Here is a 20,668-nt window from a genome sequence, read left to right on the forward strand (position 1 = left end):
TATGTCAAGATGAACAATCACTTATCACTATACCTGCTATACTGCTATATCAGTGTGCCTGGTTCTGCAGGTCAACCAATTTAGTTTTCTTGTGTCTTTTCAGATCCTGAAGCAGAACAACACTTGTGCGGAAAACAGGACCCAGCTGGTCGCCATGTGTCACATGGGGCCCAAGGTCTTCATCAACTGTGACGGTTTCATCAAGATTGACACTGCGTCACTCGGAGACAGCACAGACTCGTGGTTCTGGATGGTTCCACCCGGAGACGTACGAGTTGGCTCGGAAGATGGCTGTGGACGAGTTGGCAGAGGACGTCAGCCTGGCGGGAGCCCTGGACGAGATCCTGGAGAACCCGGAGCATCTCCTAGAAGTGGACCTTGACACCTTTGCAGAGGAGCTGGAGAGAGAGGGTTATGGCAAGAAGGGAATCACTCTTTATGACATCTACGCTGAGCTGAGCTGCAGATAGAAAGACTTAAGAGTTCCCTGCAGAGTCCCCAACACAGAGACGATCTTTAATATGCTCACAAAGGAGACACCAGAGACCTTCTAATATGGGGAAGCTGATCACCAGTGTGGTATCGGGCATTGTTCACCAGTGGCCGGGGAGATACGTCAAGGCCATCCGTAAGAAGTTCACAGTCCGTCCGTCCGTCCGTCCGTTCGTCCGTCTGTTTGATCAAAATATATAATCTACTCTGATAAAAAATATATAATCTACTCTGATAAAAATATATAATCTACATAAGGCTACAGCCTAGGTAGGGGTCATCAACATGTCTGTACACAGACAATGGTCATGGTCATTGACAAAAAGAGGTTCAGCGCTGAGCTGGCGTGCCGCACCTCCGACCTGATGGACAAGAGCGACGAGTGGAAGCTCAGCTAGGAAAGGTACTATTGACTTTGACATGGATACAGAGGACCAGAAGAAGGATCAGGAACCACTCAGGAAGAAAGAACAGCAAACACTCTATATAAAGTGTGCAAGTTAAACATTGAAGTGCACATTACCTGTAGGTGCCCACTCTTCCGGTTATCTGTGTTTGTAGGGATCAATGGACTGTCACAATAATTGCATAATTGCCTAATCGCAGTTATTTGTGATAATCGCTGTTATTTTGCATATCATTTTTCATAATTGTTTCAATGTTGAAAAATGTTCATAACATAGCGGAAATGTACAAGCATGCAGCGTTGTGAGCTTGTAGATCAGCTACTAACAATTAAAAAGTCAGGTAATTAAATATGGCAGTCAATTCAAGTCACGTTATTTGTTATATATTCCCTGTGCAACTTTTGTTTACGAAGCCCAAAAGCCAGTGACAGCAATTATTTGTGTAACAATTAATCGTCAAGCTAAATGTCATAATCATGAAATCTAGTCAAATAAAATGTCTTGCCAAGTTCCCTTTAATGCCCATCACTGCAGTTGTTGATGCATGCAATCAAAATCCTGTCATGCCCTTATAATCACTCATCATGTAAGCCTATATCTTTTTGTTTCCTTGTTCCAGTGTTCCATTGGCATGGAAACAAAGACACACACTAAGCTACACGTGTAGTGTGTGTCTTTGTTTTCATTGTTACATGTGCATGCCTTGATGAGTAACATCAACAGAGAATACCTGTTCACCCTATGGAAACCACAACTAGCTACCATACCTTGCTGGTAGAACTTGATCTCCTTCTGTCCTCAAGTAACACAGTCATTTGAAAATCCAGCAATCTCTATAATACTAATAGCCAGTGGTGGACAGTAACAGAGTAAATGTACTTGAGTACTGTACTTAAGTACAGATTCTGAGGATCTGTACTTTACTTGAGTATTAGATTTTTTTGACACTTATTACTCTTACTTGAGTACATTTCCGAGACAAATATTTTACTTTTACTCAAGTACATTTCTAAGAAGTACTTTTAGGTTGGCTGTTTCTTTTTTCCACACTTCTGCTCTCACACTAGCATGTTTCTGGCTTCCTTCTCCGCTCGCCTCTTTGTTACAGTACATCTTGTATGGTTGTATAGGAGTAAAAGTATTTAGTTCTGGTTCCTCAAGTTAACGGTTAAAGTTAACGGTTGTGCCTGTGGGTAGATATGAAACATCCTCTGCTCTCGTGCGTGTGGGTAGGTATGAAACATGATCCTCTGCTCTCATGAGGATGTGGTCACAAAGAACAACATTTCTTGCAAACAACACTTGCCTCTTTGCAACCACCATCTCTGCAGGCATGGATGCCGATTTATGTTGGGTGGGTAGGGTACTCAACAACAAGTCACACTCACATCAACCAAGTTTTAACCCCTTAATCAGAAATACCTGATGAATGTCAGTTGGAAACATCGTACTCGCAATAAAATACTTTTTTGCTGTAAGTGAAGACAGTGTGCACGATCATCATTCTTTCCTGTCTCATGCACTGGCTGCCTGCTCCTACACACCTGTCCCAGTAGGTGTGCAAAAGGACCTTTTTTTTTAACTACATTTCAAGTCATACAATTTGATTATTGGCTGACGATGAAACCATAACTGGTATAAGGACTTTGCAGATTACAGGGAGAGAGTTTGAATGACATAAATATGTTCACAATAACACACGGTATCAGAGCGGGTACATCATGCATCCTGTGCACGTTACAAAGCATCACACAATAGTCATCCGGCCGACACATTTCCTGTGGGTGCTCGGCTTTCTCATTGGGTGCTCTGGCTCCCCGGCACCCACAGGATGTCTGCAGGTCTCTGCACAAACATACACTGAACAGAGAGAATCTGTTTATCTGTATATCTATTTTTTGAAAAATCGTGAAAATGAGTGCAAATCTTTGAATATGTATATTGTTTTTAAATATATATATATTTAAAGATTTGCACAAATTTTCACATTAAAAACAGAAAATAGCAGATCTACAAGCTCATAGCGCACTCGGTGCCGCGCTATGAGCTTGTAGATCTTCTATTTTTGAATAGCCAAAGGAATCTAAAAATGACACAGATACTTTCCCGGCTAAATGGGTTAAATGGCTTTTTTAAAAGCCATTTAAGGTTTAAGCTATAACTAGGTTAAGTTTGAACTTAGTGTGAGGTGGTGCAACTGGCCCTGCAGGCGCGCCGCCCTGCTCATAGACCGAAAATTCCACTGCTGTGAGAGGTCTCCGTCTTCAGTAGCTGTAGAATACAACTCTCATAGACGTATTTATGATTCTGACGTTTTCAATCTACGAGAGTTGTAGGGGTCACGCCCCATGGAGACAAGGACTTTCTGCACTATACCCCGTAGACACTCCAAAAACATGTACAAATTGAAAATAAAGGTGCTTACCCCCAAGTACCAAATGTTAACTGTCTCTACGTGGTAGTAGTTTAATGTAATAATCCATATCTTTCAATAAATAAGTGTTTTAATATCGTCTGTGGCCCGAACGCCATTTTTTCACCCTCGTTTACTTCTTGTTTCCATTTAGTGTAATTCCGGGTTTCACCGGATGCGCCCCGTCACTACCCGTCACTACCGCCCATTGGGAACTTCCGACAGAATCGGCCACAGACGGCATTAAAACGCCTATTTATTGAAAGATATGGATTATTACATTAAACTACTACCGCGTAGAGACAGTTAACATTTGGGGCATGGGGGTAAGCACCTTTATTTTCAATTTGTACATGTTGGAGTGTCTACGGGGTATAGTGCAGAAAGTCCCTGTACCCATGGGCGTGAACCCTATAACTCTCGTAGATTGAAAACGTCAGAATCATAAATACGTCTACGAGAGCTGTATTCTACAGCTACGTCTTTAGTAAAAAATGAACAAAACTACTTTTATCCTCACGGAAACAAAGGCAGTTTTGTGTTGCTGAAAGTCTACTCTCCAGGGTTGAAAGCCTCAGGACCCCACTTTCTCTGTATAATACACTTTTTGGGCAGAAAATAAAATATGTCCGCCAGACGGAAATGCTTGTATTTACTCCACTGCTCCCTCTACAAATCTGGTCAATGGTAATTTATATTGACCAGATCTGTAGAGGGCGCAGTGGAGTAAATACAATTTGCAGCGCCTGTTTGCAATAAGCTGTCAGTCGGTTCAGGCGTTCACAGGTTCACTACTTAATGGATCATTGCCTCTCGTTCTCCACTATTTGACTCAATCGAATATGATAAAACGTGAGTAGATTCTTTACTCTATTGTTACTACGATTCATTTACTTAGCCTTTAAAAAACAAGTGTCATATTATCAGGATATTAATTGTTATTTATTGTTTAAAGGAAATGTTCTACTGTTACTTGGACCAGTACTGCTTTGTCTCAGTTGGTAAGTTTTTAAGTGGCATCATTTTCTGCAATGTTTGTAGGCAGTGTTGCCAGATTTTGTGAGAGAAATAAGCATAATTTGAAACAGCACAACAACACATTTGGTAGCTACAGGGTAGCCTATGCCATCCCCCTGAAGCCTGGGGTACCAGGCTAGCTACAGGGCTCCCCTGACACAAAACATTTTCAGATGGGGGTTATAGGTACAAATACACTGGTTTAAATAATAATTAAAACATGTGGAAGCAAGCCCAAATAAGCAACTACACTTAGAAACAAGCTATAAAAAAAACGCCCAAAGTCGCTTATAAGCAGAAGTACATTCTCTTACCAATACTTTTGTATTTTTACTCAAGTAAATTTTGAATTCCGGCTTTTACTGTAACAGAGTATTTCTACATTGCAGTATTGATACTTTTACTTAAGTAAAACATTTGAGTATTTTCTCACCTCACCAGTCACCACTGCAATTACTACCCCGGTTGCTTTGGGTTGTAGGCTGAGCTTTGGATGCTACAGACTGTTCAGGAAGATAGATTAGAGCCATGCAAATTGCCAACCACTTTAGTGTAGTTGGAGTGATTAGTTTCCACAGAACAAGTTCTGGAATAGAATAGATAGGCTAGTAACTTGACTCAATATAATAATATACTTTTATATATAGTAAGATATACAGTAAGAAAACATAATAATTAAAAAATAATAATAATAATTAAATAATTCTCTCTCTCTCTCTCTCTCTCTATATATATATATATATATATATATATATATATATATATATATATATACTCACACAAATCGGTATACATTATCTCTGGAGTCATGTGATCGAGACATTTTCAGATTCTATTTCGATTGGCTATGAATTACTTTCAAAAACTTGTCTGCCTTGGGTAGCCAGCCAACCCACCTGGCAAAGATCTACTCCAAGGAGCATACTTTTGTAGTTATTATCAGCACACCTTTTATCTGTAACAAATTCTGAAAAAGCTTGCATTATAAGATCACAATGAGTTTTGTTTCATGTCAAGTCATGTCTTTTTCCACTGATGAAAACTGAATATTTACTCTCAAAAGTCCTTCTCAAAGTGGAGTCCGGGGATCCCCAGGGGTCCTTGAGGGGGTTATTTATTTATAGCTGTGTGTGCTTTGGTTTAGGGAACAGCACTAGAGCAGAGGATGAGGTTACCTAGGCGACACACCAAAGGAAGAGTCAGTCCCCTGGCCACAAGCCTTTGCCTTGTAAATAACACTTGACTTGACTCTCTGCAACCACCATCTCTACAACCAGTGAACATTTTGTCTCGTTTTTCAAATCTGCCTCATGGTGGCGCTATAACAGACCGATTCACGTTTCCTTGAACCGTAGGTCACCAATCAACATCTTTTTGTCCCTGGATTCCTTGGATCATGACACAATTTATAGGCCCTGTTTGTGCCAGATTATTTTTTCTTCAAAACCCACTTTACTACTCCTACAGATTTTGTCCAAAACTCACACAAATCGGTACACAATATCTCTGGGGCCATGTGATCAAGATATACAAGTCCGATTTTTCAGATCCCATTCCAATTGGCTATGACTGCTTTCCAAATATTGTGGGCCCTGGGTAGGCAAACTCAGCCTGGTATAACATCCCCCTTCCGGAAATCTCATTTGCATTTGACGCCACTTTAGACGCCACTTTTCTAGTTGTGTGAGTATTTTCTAACAAATGTCATCAGGCTGTGTGGATTGAATTTACACCTCATTCTGATCACAATTCCTTGCATTAACAAGCATTCTCCATTAGCCTATTTAAATCATTCAGATACAAAACACCACTGGTGAAACTATCCAAACAAACAAAACATTAGATAGTGTCAATATCAAAAGCAAACAATGCCATCGAATTTAATCCATGGGTGTGAGCAATTATTTACTGTACTTGGTGGGTGTATGACTCATCCAGCTTCTTTATTTCTCCAAAGGTTCCTCTATTCATCACGTTTGAGGTAAGGAGTGGCAGAGATGTCTTTAAATTCCTTCACTACTCCCCTTACAGTTTTAATTGAAGCAATATTACACTAGAGCAGTGGTTCCCTAACTTTTTATCTCGAGACCCAAAAGAGAAATTCGATGTCTCCCCGGGACCCAAACTAGTGAAAATAGCCTAACTACAAGCTTGCAGATCTGCAACAAAAAATAAAGGGGTATTTACTTGCGACCCAAAATGTGTCCGCGACCCACGTGTGGGTCCCGAGTCCCGACCCACTGTTTGCGAAACAGTGCACTAGACGGTGTGCTTTATCATGATTATTGGCACTACAGTGATGGGTCAGGATGCATCACTGAAGTGACTCTGATCAGTCCAACCTTTTGAACCTTTTACAACATTTCTACAAGTATTGGTAATTTTACCAATAGATTATTTTGTGAAATACAGTTTCAGTAATACTATGTATACAAATACATACAATTAAATCCATGGACTTAAAGTCATTGTTTTAATTGATGGCCTTGCTGCCCTGGTATTTGGCCTTTGTGCCCTAAAGGAAATGGGCCGAGTGGCCGAGCCACTAAAATGATGAAATTCCAGGCCTGCTGCCTGGTGAGATCTTTTTCTAGTTCTTAAAAGTGCAAAAGCAACTGCTCTTGTCAACCAGGATCCTTGACTGTTTCCTTTCACACTGGTGCTGACCTGTCCTTCATTCATTGAATTCTTATTAGATGCTGTAGGTCATAATGGCCGTATTCGTGTTTTTCTGTTTCACTAAACATGAACAAGTACATTTTAGATTTAGTCATCAATGTTGTATGCATTTGTTCTGTTTAAATGTCCATGTCAACATTTGACCATTGTCACATTTGTCTGCTTTGCTAGTGGGACCTCTGCTGTTGGAAACCTGATATTGCAGCCGATATTGCAGCCTATAGGAGAATGGTAAGCTCTTTAAACTGATCAATTCTAAAGGGGAATGATTTCAAGAGGCAGAAAATAAGAAGGAAGAATAAGAAAGAGAAACTTGTCTTATGGGTGATATTAAATGCAATATGATTAAGTCTTCTCTTATGTACTGCACAACAACAAAACATTGCAGTACAGTAGATTATTCTAAGCCGCAAACATATTCAAGGATGTTGGACAGGGTATCCACAGACACTCTGATGTGTAAATGTCTTAACAATACGCAAGACTGGCGGATTCTTATTCATACATTCATTCATATTGTTGTACTCTATGATATAGAAAGCAGCTTACAGTGGTCAGGATCTTACTGTCTTTATAAAGTGTACAAAAGGCAAAGCTCTAGTCGACCAGGATCCTTATATTTAATTTCACACTGTTGGTGCTGACCTGCATTCTCAACAATACATTATTATTATTATTTTTTTACTGAGCATGTGGGCAAGCCGGTTGTGCTGTTTAAATATGCATGTCTGTGCCATTTCCACATTTGTCTGCTTTTTTGTCTGCTAGTGTGAACCTGACATGGCGACCCATACCAGAGAGACTAGTGGTGGGAAAATGGTAAGCTGCTTAAACTGCTGGATTTGAGTAGTACATTTTCAACTTCTCAGTGTTTCCTAGTCTGGATATAAGTGCATTCTCAAGCAGTCTGCAAAGATAAAACAGATATTGTCTTGTTAAGTTCACAGGTTAAGTTAAGCACATATTACAGTATGTTTGCCTCATACACAACTATTCCAGTAGTTACAGTACATGTTTGCCTCATACACAACTATTCAAGTAAATTGTTGCCACCAAAGATATGTTTATTGAACTGGTTAAACCAGTTGAGCCAGCTAGCAATAAGAGAATGTGGTTAGTGCCACTATCACAATATCCTCTCTGTATCTTACCTGCCCACACTGCAGTAGATGTTTTGTTAACAAGGCCTATTAACAGTGTGGCTTCCTGTGGTTCTGTAGTGTCAATGTTGGTGATGTCACACTGATGTTAGTTAGAGAATTCTCTCTCGATCTCTCGATCTCTCGATCTCTCGATCTCTCGATCTCTCTCTATATACACATACATACACATATGAATATTTTTTTTAATAAAAAAATGTAGGCAACAAAGTGAACTAGAGGTACTCACAACAACTCAGCAATCACTTGTAACGCTGTCGAGGCAAAAACATAGAGGTGGTTTTGAGCCAGAAGAAGGAAAGAGTGAGAGAGAGATGAAGCGATGTGTGTTGTGTACTTGTTTGGGGTTTGTTTGGTTAGTTTTTTTTAACATACTGGGCTGGAGGCTCCAGCCGGCTTCACTCCTCCGATGGGAGTCCGTCGAACAATCACTGACGAGTTGAATTAAGAGACGAGGAAGCCCTGCATGGGTCCGTAATGATCAGAAACTGAAACGTGCTCTTTGGAGAGGATTCAATTGTAGGTCAAAACTTAAGAAGAATCCAAGGCACTCGTTCAGTAAAGTTAAAAAGCCTTTATTAGGTCATGGCTTGGCAAAGTTTAAAAAACGTGTTTCGGCTCAGGCCAGGGCCTTCATCGGGGTCCCATAGTTATGACATGCACACACACATCATTATATAGCGACCACAGACTGTCAATCATCATTACAAAAAATCATTACAAAAAAAAAATCACACTTATGTCCACACTACTTGTCCCAATGTGTGGTGCACCGTACTGTATAAGAGAAATAGCTATAATGTCAGATGACAATAAAAAGTACAGGAACGGGAGCAAATAACCACCCTAGAATGGGAGATAACCACAATATACAATCCACATAAAATGGGCAAAGTATACAGCACACTACATACATTTTGACACATACAGTATATACCTTGAGTCTGAGTTTGACTCTGTCACATAGACAGTACAAAAATATGGACAAAGGGAAACGTCACGTGACTTATTGGTTTCTACGGACCCGTTTGAAGCCACTTTTTCTGCGAATTCAAATCCGTCATCTTGGAACTTCCGGTCCCGAAAAGAAACAGAAACTACTGCTATTAGCTGCAACCGCAGCGAGGGCGGGTCTTCACTCAGTAGGACCAATAGAAGCCCTAGAAGCATACCCTACTTTATCATTAATTTAAAAAAATAATGGGACCATCATTTACTAAACTCATATCATGATAATTGAAAAAAAGACTTTAAACTAGCGATTGAAAACATGAAGTACTTATGAAAATGTTAAAATCAAGTGTAAAGTCCAGCCAAACCCTTGTTCACTTGAATTGTATTTGTATCTGCAGCCTGTAGCAGGTGAAATAGCAACATCTGCTCGCTCGCTCTCTCTCTCTCCTCCAGAGATTGTCCAGAATACAGAACATTACACGCAACGTAAACCTTCCCAGCTCTATAGGTCTTATGTGAGACTTCAGGGATCCAATTCTAAATGTATTTTTTTTATGTTTCAGGCAGGACACCCAACAGGCTAAAATCATGGAGCCGAGGTGAGTACAGTACAGTAGACTGTACATCAGACAAAAGATATTCAGACAAAAGATATTTGAGAAAGATATTTTCAAACAAAAAAATCTCTGGGTCAGTTAATCAGCACAGCAACAGAATCTACTTTGCTCCATAATGTTTTGTCGTTGAAGGCGACAAGATGTTCTAACAGTTACTCCATGGCTGGCACCTATTGTTTGGGATGGCACCTTTGACCCTGTCATCATAGATGAGGCCACCAAGGCGCAGAATATTGTCATTGCAACCACTGTGTTTGCAGTTGCCAAGTAAGTTCATGATATATATTGCACTTCTCTGGTAATGTTGCTTTGGTTAAGCGAGACACTCCCAAGCTACGTCAGTTTTAGGGATAGTTTTTCATGTTCTCCAATGTGAAATATTACATTTTTACTCATCTTTTCATTCAGATATATCCGTTATCTACAAGACTTCTTAGAGACAGCAGAGCAGCACTACATGGTGAGACACAAGGAGGACATAAATCCATATCCATATCCATCCATGTCCATATCATTAAAACATAATTATGGGGTTCCTCTTGTTATCTGATGAACTTTTGACATACTTGGCCTTCTTTTTTAACAAACATTATCAATAAGTATCCCATTCGGGAAACATGTTTTGATGAACTCAACCAACATCCTATTTTGGCTAATCCGTCCATGTACTTTTGAAGGTGGGACTGGCTGTGAACTTCTATGTTTTCACCGACCAGCCTGATTCCGTACCCAGTGTGACCATGGCAGCAGGCAGACAGCTCCATATCATCAAAGTACCTAAATACAGCCGCTGGCAGGAGATCTCCATGAGGAGAATGCAGTTCATCCAGGAGGCCATTGAGGAGCGCATACGCTACGAGGCCGACTACATATACTGTGTGGATGTCGACATGAAGTTCCACAGCCGTGTTGGTGCTGAGATCCTTGGTCGGCTGGTGAGTTCATGAAAATGGAGAGGGGGAGATTGAATTTGGATGATTTATTGGAGAGATGCCATATCTATCAAGTCAAATAATCCTGAAGCTCTTAACCCTCTATTTTCTGCCTTATAAAATAAATAAAAAATCATGAAATATTTAACCTTTAACACATTCACCGCTAGAGTTTATTCATAAGGTCACCCACTGCCAGCGTTTTGAGTTTTATAGCCTTTTGAACCGTTCACAAACATTTTATATCCATTAAAATCCGCGATCGGATGGTGTTTATAAACAGCAACGACGGACGTACGAGCCCTCATAATGTTTAGGCTTTTCTTTCTTTTTCTTCTTCTGTGGTATCAGCGGCTAAAACAGGCTGCAAACGTCATATCCGTTTGGCTGTGACGTGATTGCCGGCCTTCCCCACCGGCCATCTTAGATTAGCTTAGCCTCCGATCGGCTATCAGATCGTTTTTAAACACAAAGAGGATAACCGTTCGTCGATCAAAGAAAAGAAAATACAACCGGAGCTTACCATTCGTTTTTTAAACCGTTTGAAAACCATGATCTTTAGCCAAAACCAGGGAAAAACTGTTTTTTCAGGATAAAAAACGAACCGGAAACGGTTGTCGGAAATTTTCTCATAGGATGGGTCGGAAGCGTCATGGGGAAAAAAAAAAAATCAAGGATGGTACCAAAAAAAAATGTTTTCGTTATCAAACCACATAAAAAGACGATCCCGAGATATCTCGGTATCCGCGGGTAACGGGTGGATTTAATGTCCCGAGATATCTCGGGATTGGCAGTAAATGTGTTAAGATTTGAGAAATGCTCTGGGGCTTCATACCAGCAACATGTGTACACATTTGGAAGCATTGCAGCAAAAAATACTGAACAGGCAGAACAAAGGCAAGCTATACCATCATTTTTCAGTTTTCAAGATGACTGAGGGTAAAAAGAGGGTGTTTTTGTACAATAAGGACAAACGCTGGTATGCCTGCATGCTCTCTCAAACCCCTACAACTTAGCCTGATTATCAGACAGAAGCTGCGTGGAGCTTCAGTCTGACATTGGCTGCAGTGTCCGCGATTACCAGAGGGAGGGGATTCGAATTTCCCTAAACCGTTCACAAGAGCTTCACGGATCCGCCTACATCTGACGTCATCGTACAGCTTGTTTTAGCAGATATTCACTGATTGGCTTGTCGTTAGACCACTCCCACCTCCGACTCTGATTTGTCAGGTATCTCTTCGATCGCGAAAAGCCATAGGCTGACATTATAATGCCAGACCAAGAGGAGCTCACTCAGAGAGTGGGCGGGGTCTATGGTCAGGAACCAGGCTACCTACAACTGCCATTATAGCATGCGTGGTCTATAACCTCCCACTCCCTTCAAACCACTGGTGTTGACCTACCAGGTAACCAATGGCACAGCCCCACCCTACTTCCAGGATATGATCCACAACCTTTATCAAACACTATATCTTTCCATCCCTTCCCTACAAGCCAACGTTCAAGTATCCTATACTTTTCCCTCCTGGTTCCCAAGCTGTGGAATGACCTCTGGCCTCAATCTCCTCTCCTCCTTTGTCAGGAAAGCATGCATTTCCCATTTGCTGCCTTATTTTGAAAACTCACCTCTACTTCATACACCCTCACCCCCTACCACTCCTAATACCTTGTATCACTACTTGTTGTCTAAGATGCAAGCTATGGTACTGTATGTAGGTGGATGCTGTTTGCTTGTCCACAGATGCTAAGTACGTTATTTAGGCAGATGCTAGGTTTGATATCTACCTACTTCCTAGTTACTTTGTAGCACGTAGCACTTTGTTTTCTTGGTACTCTATTTGTTTACAACCAGGGCCGATTCTGCATTGATTGAGTTGAGTCACTGAATATATCTGTGGTGAACATGTCATAATAGATAATCTAAATTGTTTATCATCCAGATCGAACATTTAATTTTATTTATCTATATCCAGGTGGCCGTCCTTAATCCCTGGCTGCACAAAAGTGAACGAGACAACTTCAGCTACGAGCGACACGATACATCTACTGCTTACATCCCAAACGGCAAAGGGGATTTCTACTATGCTGGGGGTTTCTTTGGAGGAGCGGTGGGCGAGGTGCATGAGCTGGTCACGGCTTGCCGGGCCAACCTGGAGGCAGACAAGCTGGTGGGAGTGGAAGCCAAGTGGCAGGAGGAGAGCCACGTCAACCGATACCTGGTGGTCAACAAGCCCACCAAGGTCCTGTCCCCCGAGTACCTCTGGGATGAAGAGCTGGGCACGGGAGGCAGTGAAATAAAGTTCATCCGCTACGCCACCATACGCAAGAACATGACGGAAGTGAGGGAGAACATTTGAACCTGTACCAAAAAAATGGACTCATGAAGATCATTACGATGAAGAGGTCAAGGAAACTATGGTGGGCCAGAGCTGCCATATTGAAAATAAATAAAGGAATAAATACAATGATAAATAAATAAATGTAGAAATAAAAGTGCAGGTTAATTTGAAATTTGAAATCTCATTTGCATTTAATGAGATTTCCGGGAGGGGGGTGGTTTACCAGGCTAGATCAAACCCACACACACACTACTGTGATGAGATTTCAGTGTCAAGCCCTTTTCACAAAAATAACTGGAAGTGTTCAGTTGAAACTGTAAAATTGTATTCATATTTTGGCAACTCTGCTTGTTTTGTAGGTGATTTACGATAAAATGACAACTGCACATACGGTTTATAAACTATAATAAAAATAAAGTAAATAAATATAAATGTTTATTTACATAGAAAAGAGGAAGAATTCTACTTTCATTTACCTATTTAACCAATCATCACCACAAACATACTGTTATGTGTTAATAAAACATTTAAAATATTGATGTGATGCTCATATTAACCTTAGGAAGTTTCTAGTTGTTTTTTATTTGCACATGCATTCCATAAATTCCGTAGGGCTTGACCAGACATGGGCAAATGACATCAACTTGTGACAGTCATTGTCCCGCTTGAGTAAAATATTAACTATTTCTGAAATAGATATAATATTTCAGGTGTTTTCATTTTAATTAGTTGGAGGGCAATTGTGATATATTAAGGCAGATAAGGCTTAGCCAGGGACCCTTTTAAGGGAATAATTGGACCCACACAATGGAAAATGCTTCCTATGGTGCTTCCCTCTCATCTATGGTGCTTCTGATGGTGCTTCCCTCCCTGTCATCTATGGTGCTTCTTATGGTGCCTCCCTGTCATCTATGGTGCTTCCTATGGTGCCTCCCTGTCATCTATGGTGCTTCCTATGGTGCTTCCCTGTCATCTGGTGCTTCCCTGTCTTCTATTGTGCTTCCCATTTGGTCTCCCTGCTCTTCTATTGAGAAATGTAGATCCTGGTGTGTGGTAGGACCACTACTGGTTGAAAAGTGGTACTACCTGAAGGTCAAAATTCATTTTTTCCCCTGAGCAAGCAGGTCTGCTCTAGTAGGTCCTTGGTCAAAAATGTAGCAATTGCATGGAGGACCCAGGTAGAATCCAGGATAGGACATGAAAGTTACTGAGTGCAGCTTTAAGATCCCATGGTCACAATGTTTTTTTTTTTCTCCTCTTCTGTATTTACGGGGCCAGGCTTCCAGCATGGACCCGTTTTGTTATTGGCATTATTCCGTTTCTTCTTCTGCCACTTTTGGCAGTTCTGGCTGAACCGTGCTGTCGCTTTTTATGAAACTCGGCCATATGGTAGATGGTCATGAAAAACGATCAAGAAATAATTCTCACAATCTTTCGTCAAAAGGTGGCGCTATAGCACTCAATTGAAAAATGCCAACTTTGAACAGGTACAACTCATGCCCTATTTGACCTACAGCCATGAAACTTCAATACACATATGCGTCTCCTCATGCTGAACAACTTTCACACTCTGACTTTTGACCTCTGACCTTTAGATCTCCCACCATTTTGAATTATATGAAAAACAGTTAAAACCTCCTGGGATTTTTGAGCAATCTGCACGAAACGTTTTACACATGAACTTTGGACCTATTCTGACAAACGTATGCAAAATATTTTCCATAAGTGAAAAAATGAATCTTTAATGAGCCAATGAATATTGCAGTTTTATGACAATTATTCATCTGCCCCTAACACATACATGCAGACTTACCATTCTTTGAAACTTTGCAGAAATGTAAAGGGCCATTCCAAATATCACTGAAACCAATCTTACTCCAATTGGTCAAACGGGGGCGCTATAGCAATTTTTTGAAAATTGAAACTTTAAACAGGCAAAAGTCATGCCTCGTTTGGCCGACAGCCATTAGACCTGCTTACACATGTGCCTTGACTAATGAGGAACACATCCATCACGTTGACCAGTAAGCACCGCCCTTAGATTGTCCGCAATCTTGAGCAGTTTGAAAAACACTTAAACCCAGGATTTTTCAGCTATTGGCGTGAAACTGTATAATCAGTGTGATCTCTTTTTTCAGAGGTTTGTCTGTTGGTCCAATAGACGGATTTCCGCGCGACGTCATCACAGAGCAGAATGCGCAATCTGCGCATGCCCGGGTGAAAGGCGCGTTCGAAAATACAGCCCTGAGCGGCAGTGAGCGCACTGGCCAATACAAACTAATAGGCGAGTGTGCTCCGGTGCGTAATTTCCAAACGCACCCATAGGCTTCCCCCTCCTCTGCGCGGTCATATTCCTCTCATGTTTACTAACAGGAAACCCGTCTATAGCTTCCCGCTTAAGTGTATGTCTCACAACCTCAAGGTCACAGGTTCAAGCCTCACTTGGTGCAGACTTCATCTAAGTTGCATTTCACACAACATGACTATCAATGAATACATCTGCAATTGTTAAAGATAACATGAAATACTTAATTGAGTGTTTTTTACATACTTCATTGTGAAAATAGCTGATCTACAATCTCACAACTTTTCAGATAGCAATGAGAGTATGTTTTTTCAATGTATAACATACTTCATTGTGAAAATAGCCGATGTACAATCTGACAACTTTTAATGGTTTGTGAGCTTGTAGATCGGCTACTTTCACTCGTTTTGGTTCTGAGGAGATGTACAATTTCTTCATTGGTAAATGGTTTGTGAACGAGTGATCTTAGTGTTATAGTGAAACAGGGGCTTGGGTCATGACAGAAGGCAAGAGTTTGTGATCCTCAACAGACAATAACAGCCTGGATAAAGCTATAGCACTATAGGTAGTGTTGCAGCTATCTAAGAGTGCCTCACGAACGCAATGTTGCCGGTTCAAGCCTCACTTGATGCAGACTCATTTAAGTTGAATTGCAAAAAACATGACTCAATCTATTCCGTTTCCATGGCTCTCTCTCTCTCTCTCTTCAATCTATTCCGTTTCCATGTCTTTCTCTTCAATCTATTCCGTTTCCATGTCTCTCTCTCTGTCTCTTCAATCTATTCCGTTTCTATCTTCAATCTATTCCGTTTCCATATTTGTTAGCTACATAATGTATCGTGTGTTGAGTACTGACATTTAATACGTTTATATTTACAACTGTAATAATTGTTTTTGTATGTTTTTTTGTGTTGACCCCAGAAAGACTAGCTGGTTGCTATGGCACCAGCTAATGGGGATCCTTAATAAAATAAAGAAATAAAAAAAATACAAAACTATAATCTCAGCTGCAGCAGAACGGACTGAGAGACAGAGAGACAGAGAGACTTTATACGAGTCAGCAGAACATCCAGCAGAGAATCCAGGAGAGAGAGAAAGACCTGAAGGTGCTTCACCAGGAGGTGGAGTCCATCAACCACTGTGCTGACAGAGCAGTGGAGGACAGTGACACCATCTTTACTGAGCGCTCTCATTGGATCACATCCATTTTCTACACAGTTACACCACCTCCCTCTCAACGATCAGTGAATCTCCACAGCAATGTCCGTCCTCTGAGATACTTTGAAGACGTGACTGTGGCCGTGTGTCCAAGATGAGAGACAAACTAGAGGACGTTCTTAAAGAGGGAGGGACAAACGTCTCAGAGACAGTGAATAGACTGTCGCTATCACCGGAGCCCAGGACCATGCAGAGCTGATTTCTTACAATATTCATGTCCAATCACACTGGATCCAAACACAGCATATCAATGGGTCAATTTGGGTACTTTTTGTAGGGTTGTAGTGTTCTTTATGTCTTTATTGTGTCATTGTAGTGTACTTTATGCCTTTATGTCATTGGACACTGTAGTGTATACTTTGTCTTTATTTTGTCACTGTAATTTACTTCGTATTATCTTTTAACTTTCTGTAGGGTTGTAGTGTACTTTATGTCTTTATAGTTACACTGGACACTGGTATTGTACTGTAGTATACTTTCTATCTTTATAGTGATGGACACTGTAGTGTACTTTATATATTGATAGTGATGGACACTGTAGTGTACTTTATATATTGATAGTGATGGACACTGTAGTGTACTTTATATATTGATAGTGATGGACAGACAGTGTAGTGAACAACAGAGAGCCAGTGATGTGATGTGATGTGATGTGTGGTGGAGGGTTTGTGATGATCTAAGACACAGTATAAATAGACTTGTTGTGAATAAAGTGTCTCTGATCACTGCTTTGTTCTTCTATTCTAACAGTCTATGGAGACATGTCACACTGCAGGTTTTGATCTATAGTGAACGTACTAATGATACTTTTATTCTATACATTTTATTTGAGTCAGTCTACAGAGCTCCTTTGCCACTCTTCTTTTACGGGTCACAGGTAAATAAACCCTTTTTACCTACAGGAAATCTTATAATCTAAAATAGTTAAAAGAGTATCTACAAGCTCACATGTTGTGAGCTTGTAGTGAGCTTTAACAATAAATAAATAAAGTACATTTGCACATCTGCTTTTTTAGATTATGTTTTAATATATCGACAATATATTGGAAAGTTTTGAATCACTTTACTTTTTAAAAACAAACTAGATAGAACTAGATCTTCTCTTCTGGCACAAAACATTTTCAGACGGGGGTCCTCGGCCATATATGTATCAATTTGGGGGTCCTTGACAAGAAAAAGTTTGAGATCCAGGGCTGTAGGGTCCTACATGAAGCAGGCCTGGTGGAGACAGCTTCAAGTGGATTTAAGATAGATTCTAAAGGAGTGGTGTCGCCCTCTGGTGGTGGTTTGTGTTCAAAGCACACAGTGAGAAAATGTTTTTTGCTTTTTTTTAAAAGTCATATTTAATCCTATTTAAACCTATTTAAATCTCTTATGTTACATAACTGACAGACAGTGTTATTTCTATTTAAATAGTCATAATGTGTTATAAACATTTTGGGTGAAATGATTAAGAAATATATCATATAGTTTTGTTTTGGATCAGTTTTTTATTTTTCCTGAAAAACTTTAAAAAATGACGTAGGCCATTAGTTTAGCAAGGCCACGAAATTCAATGATTTTTCAAAAATAATTTCATGAATGAATAAAAAAGAAAGAGTTAAAGATATAACATAAATTAGAAAACAAATGTTTGAGAAGCAGTGAAAATAGCCCATCTACAAGAGCTTGTAGATCTGCTATTTTCTCTAGCTTGGGTCCTGGGGAGAGATATATCATTTAGGGTCTCGAGATAAAACGTTTGGGAAACACTGGGCTATACACAATACAATATTTATTTATAAAAAGGCACTTTTTTTAATTGCCTTAATACCTTACACACGCACGCACGCACACGCGCGCGCGCACACACACACACACACACACACACACACACACACGCACACACGCACACACGCAACCTTGTTGCGATCAGCTGCCTGTGATCAGTGTTGATGATGATTGAAAACTGATTGTGATCAATTGTCTGCCAGATGAAGATCCGGTCAGAAAACGGAAACGGAAACGATGCGTTCACGTATGTACATTGGGTTCAACACAGCGAACCCTTTTTCTACCCCTTGTTTTTCAGTAGCGGGGGGCGGGGAGCGGGGGGCGCCCTAGTCCCTACGTCACATCCTAGACGGATAGCTCCGCCCACACTGGGCGAGCGCTGTCAGTGCAGCGGAAGTCGATGCGCAGACGGCTTTGTTGTTGAAGCCCGACTGACGCACGCTCATGAGAAACAGCAGAAATGAAATCTGGCGAAAACAGTTGCGTGCATTAAACTTTAAAGGAAACATGCAGTCTAAATATATAATAAATATCCATTTGCCTAATTCACCACTACTTTTGCGTTTGAAACTTAGTATTTCTCTAAATATTACACTTTCACGACAGCCTAAGTATAAACTGTTATATTAGATGAGTGAAACAGCTGTCTCACCACTACTTTTGCGACTGTGTCTCAACGTGGTTTTACTGGTTAAATTAAAAATAAAATTTGCGTTTGAAACTTAGAATTTCTCTAAATATTACACTTTCACGACAGCCTAAGTATAAACTGTTATATTAGATGAGTGAAACAGCTGTCGATACAGTCAATATAAGTAAATCATTATATGATGATAGCCTTATGAGTAACTTTTTTATAATTTCGGGACATTTTGTTATTTTGCACAACACCTTTGTACAACGAAGTATAAAATAGGGTTGATTAGAATTTCTCTAAATATTACACTTTCACGACAGCCTAAGTATAAACTGTTATATTAGATGAGTGAAACAGCTGTCGATACAGTCAATATAAGTAAATCATTATATGATGATAGCCTTATGAGTAACTTATGAGGAACCGCATTCTTTAAAAAAAAATGTTGATCATCTTGATGATGATGGACCAATTCATAGAACCGCATTCTTTAAAAAAGAATGTTTATAGATTTTTTTCTATCAAATACATTGATTAAACACTTTAATCAACCCTATTTTATACTTCGTTGTACAAAGGTGTTGTGCAAAATAACAAAATGTCCCGAAATTATAAAAAAGTTACTCATAAGGCTATCATCATATAATGATTTACTTATATTGACTGTATCGACAGCTGTTTCACTCATCTAATATAACAGTTTATACTTAGGCTGTCGTGAAAGTGTAATATTTAGAGAAATTCTAAGTTTCAAACGCAAATTTTATTTTTAATTTAACCAGTAAAACCACGTTGAGACACAGTCGCAAAAGTAGTGGTGAGACAGCTGTTTCACTCATCTAATATAACAGTTTATACTTAGGCTGTCGTGAAAGTGTAATATTTAGAGAAATACTAAGTTTCAAACGCAAAAGTAGTGGTGAATTAGGCAAATGGATATTTATTATATATTTAGACTGCATGTTTCCTTTAAAGTTTAATGCACGCAACTGTTTTCGCCAGATTTCATTTCTGCTGTTTCTCATGAGCGTGCGTCAGTCGGGCTTCAACAACAAAGCCGTCTGCGCATCGACTTCCGCTGCACTGACAGCGCTCGCCCAGTGTGGGCGGAGCTATCCGTCTAGGATGTGACGTAGGGACTAGGGCGCCCCCCGCTCCCCGCCCCCCGCCCCCCGCTACTGAAAAACAAGGGGTAGAAAAAGGGTTCGCTTCAACACATACTACCGGATCCAGTAGGCGGGGCTCCAGACCGGACGTGAATAGACCCCTTAACAGACGACGTCACACTGGCTGCACGCAGCCAGTATGCGCGCAACGAAACCCATTATATCAGGTCTCGTTAGGACGCGTCTCACTAGCCAACACACACAAGAGGGGGTTGGGGTGTGCTGAAACCAGTGCACCCCGAAACAGGTTGGGAATTGATTGCGTGAAACAATCACCTGTGCGTCCAGGCTCAATGTTAGTAAACAAATAATAGAACGCAGGCGCACAACGGCTTGTTGGTTCGGGTTTGTAACATGGCCACGCTAAATCAGGTAATTTAACTAATGTTTGATCATTAACACACGTTTTTATCCGCCGATAATTAGCACTATTATTAGTTAAGCATTTGGGGTTTTAAGGCTGTTTGTGAATTATGACACCAAATGGACCAAACATTTGGAATATTCTTGTTTTACAACCGAGGATGAAACGCATCAAACAAACATTGTTCCAAATGGT

General features: G+C 40.3%; 1 protein-coding gene across 2 annotated transcripts; it reads left to right on the plus strand.

Annotated features, from left to right (window-relative positions):
* The first annotated feature begins 4,052 nt into the window (after positions 1 to 4,052).
* On the plus strand, positions 4,053 to 14,295 carry LOC311055836 (histo-blood group ABO system transferase 2-like). Of its 2 annotated transcripts, XM_084072102.1 has the most exons (10): positions 4,053 to 4,164; positions 4,268 to 4,313; positions 6,287 to 6,310; positions 7,180 to 7,239; positions 7,777 to 7,827; positions 9,686 to 9,721; positions 9,872 to 10,006; positions 10,148 to 10,199; positions 10,417 to 10,674; positions 12,645 to 14,295. In XM_084072102.1, exons 1-10 carry the CDS (start codon positions 4,155 to 4,157, stop codon positions 13,026 to 13,028), a joined length of 1,056 nt encoding a protein of 351 aa, XP_083928228.1. In that variant the 5' UTR covers positions 4,053 to 4,154; the 3' UTR covers positions 13,029 to 14,295. The 2 variants fall into 2 exon arrangements, with proteins under 2 accessions (XP_083928228.1, XP_083928229.1); XM_084072103.1 differs by lacking the exon at positions 9,872 to 10,006.
* Positions 14,296 to 20,668: the final 6,373 nt, after the last annotated feature.

This window comes from Gymnoscopelus microlampas, assembly GCF_963454915.1.
Source record: "Gymnoscopelus microlampas genome assembly, chromosome: 11".
In the NCBI taxonomy this organism is placed as follows: domain Eukaryota; kingdom Metazoa; phylum Chordata; class Actinopteri; order Myctophiformes; family Myctophidae; genus Gymnoscopelus; species Gymnoscopelus microlampas.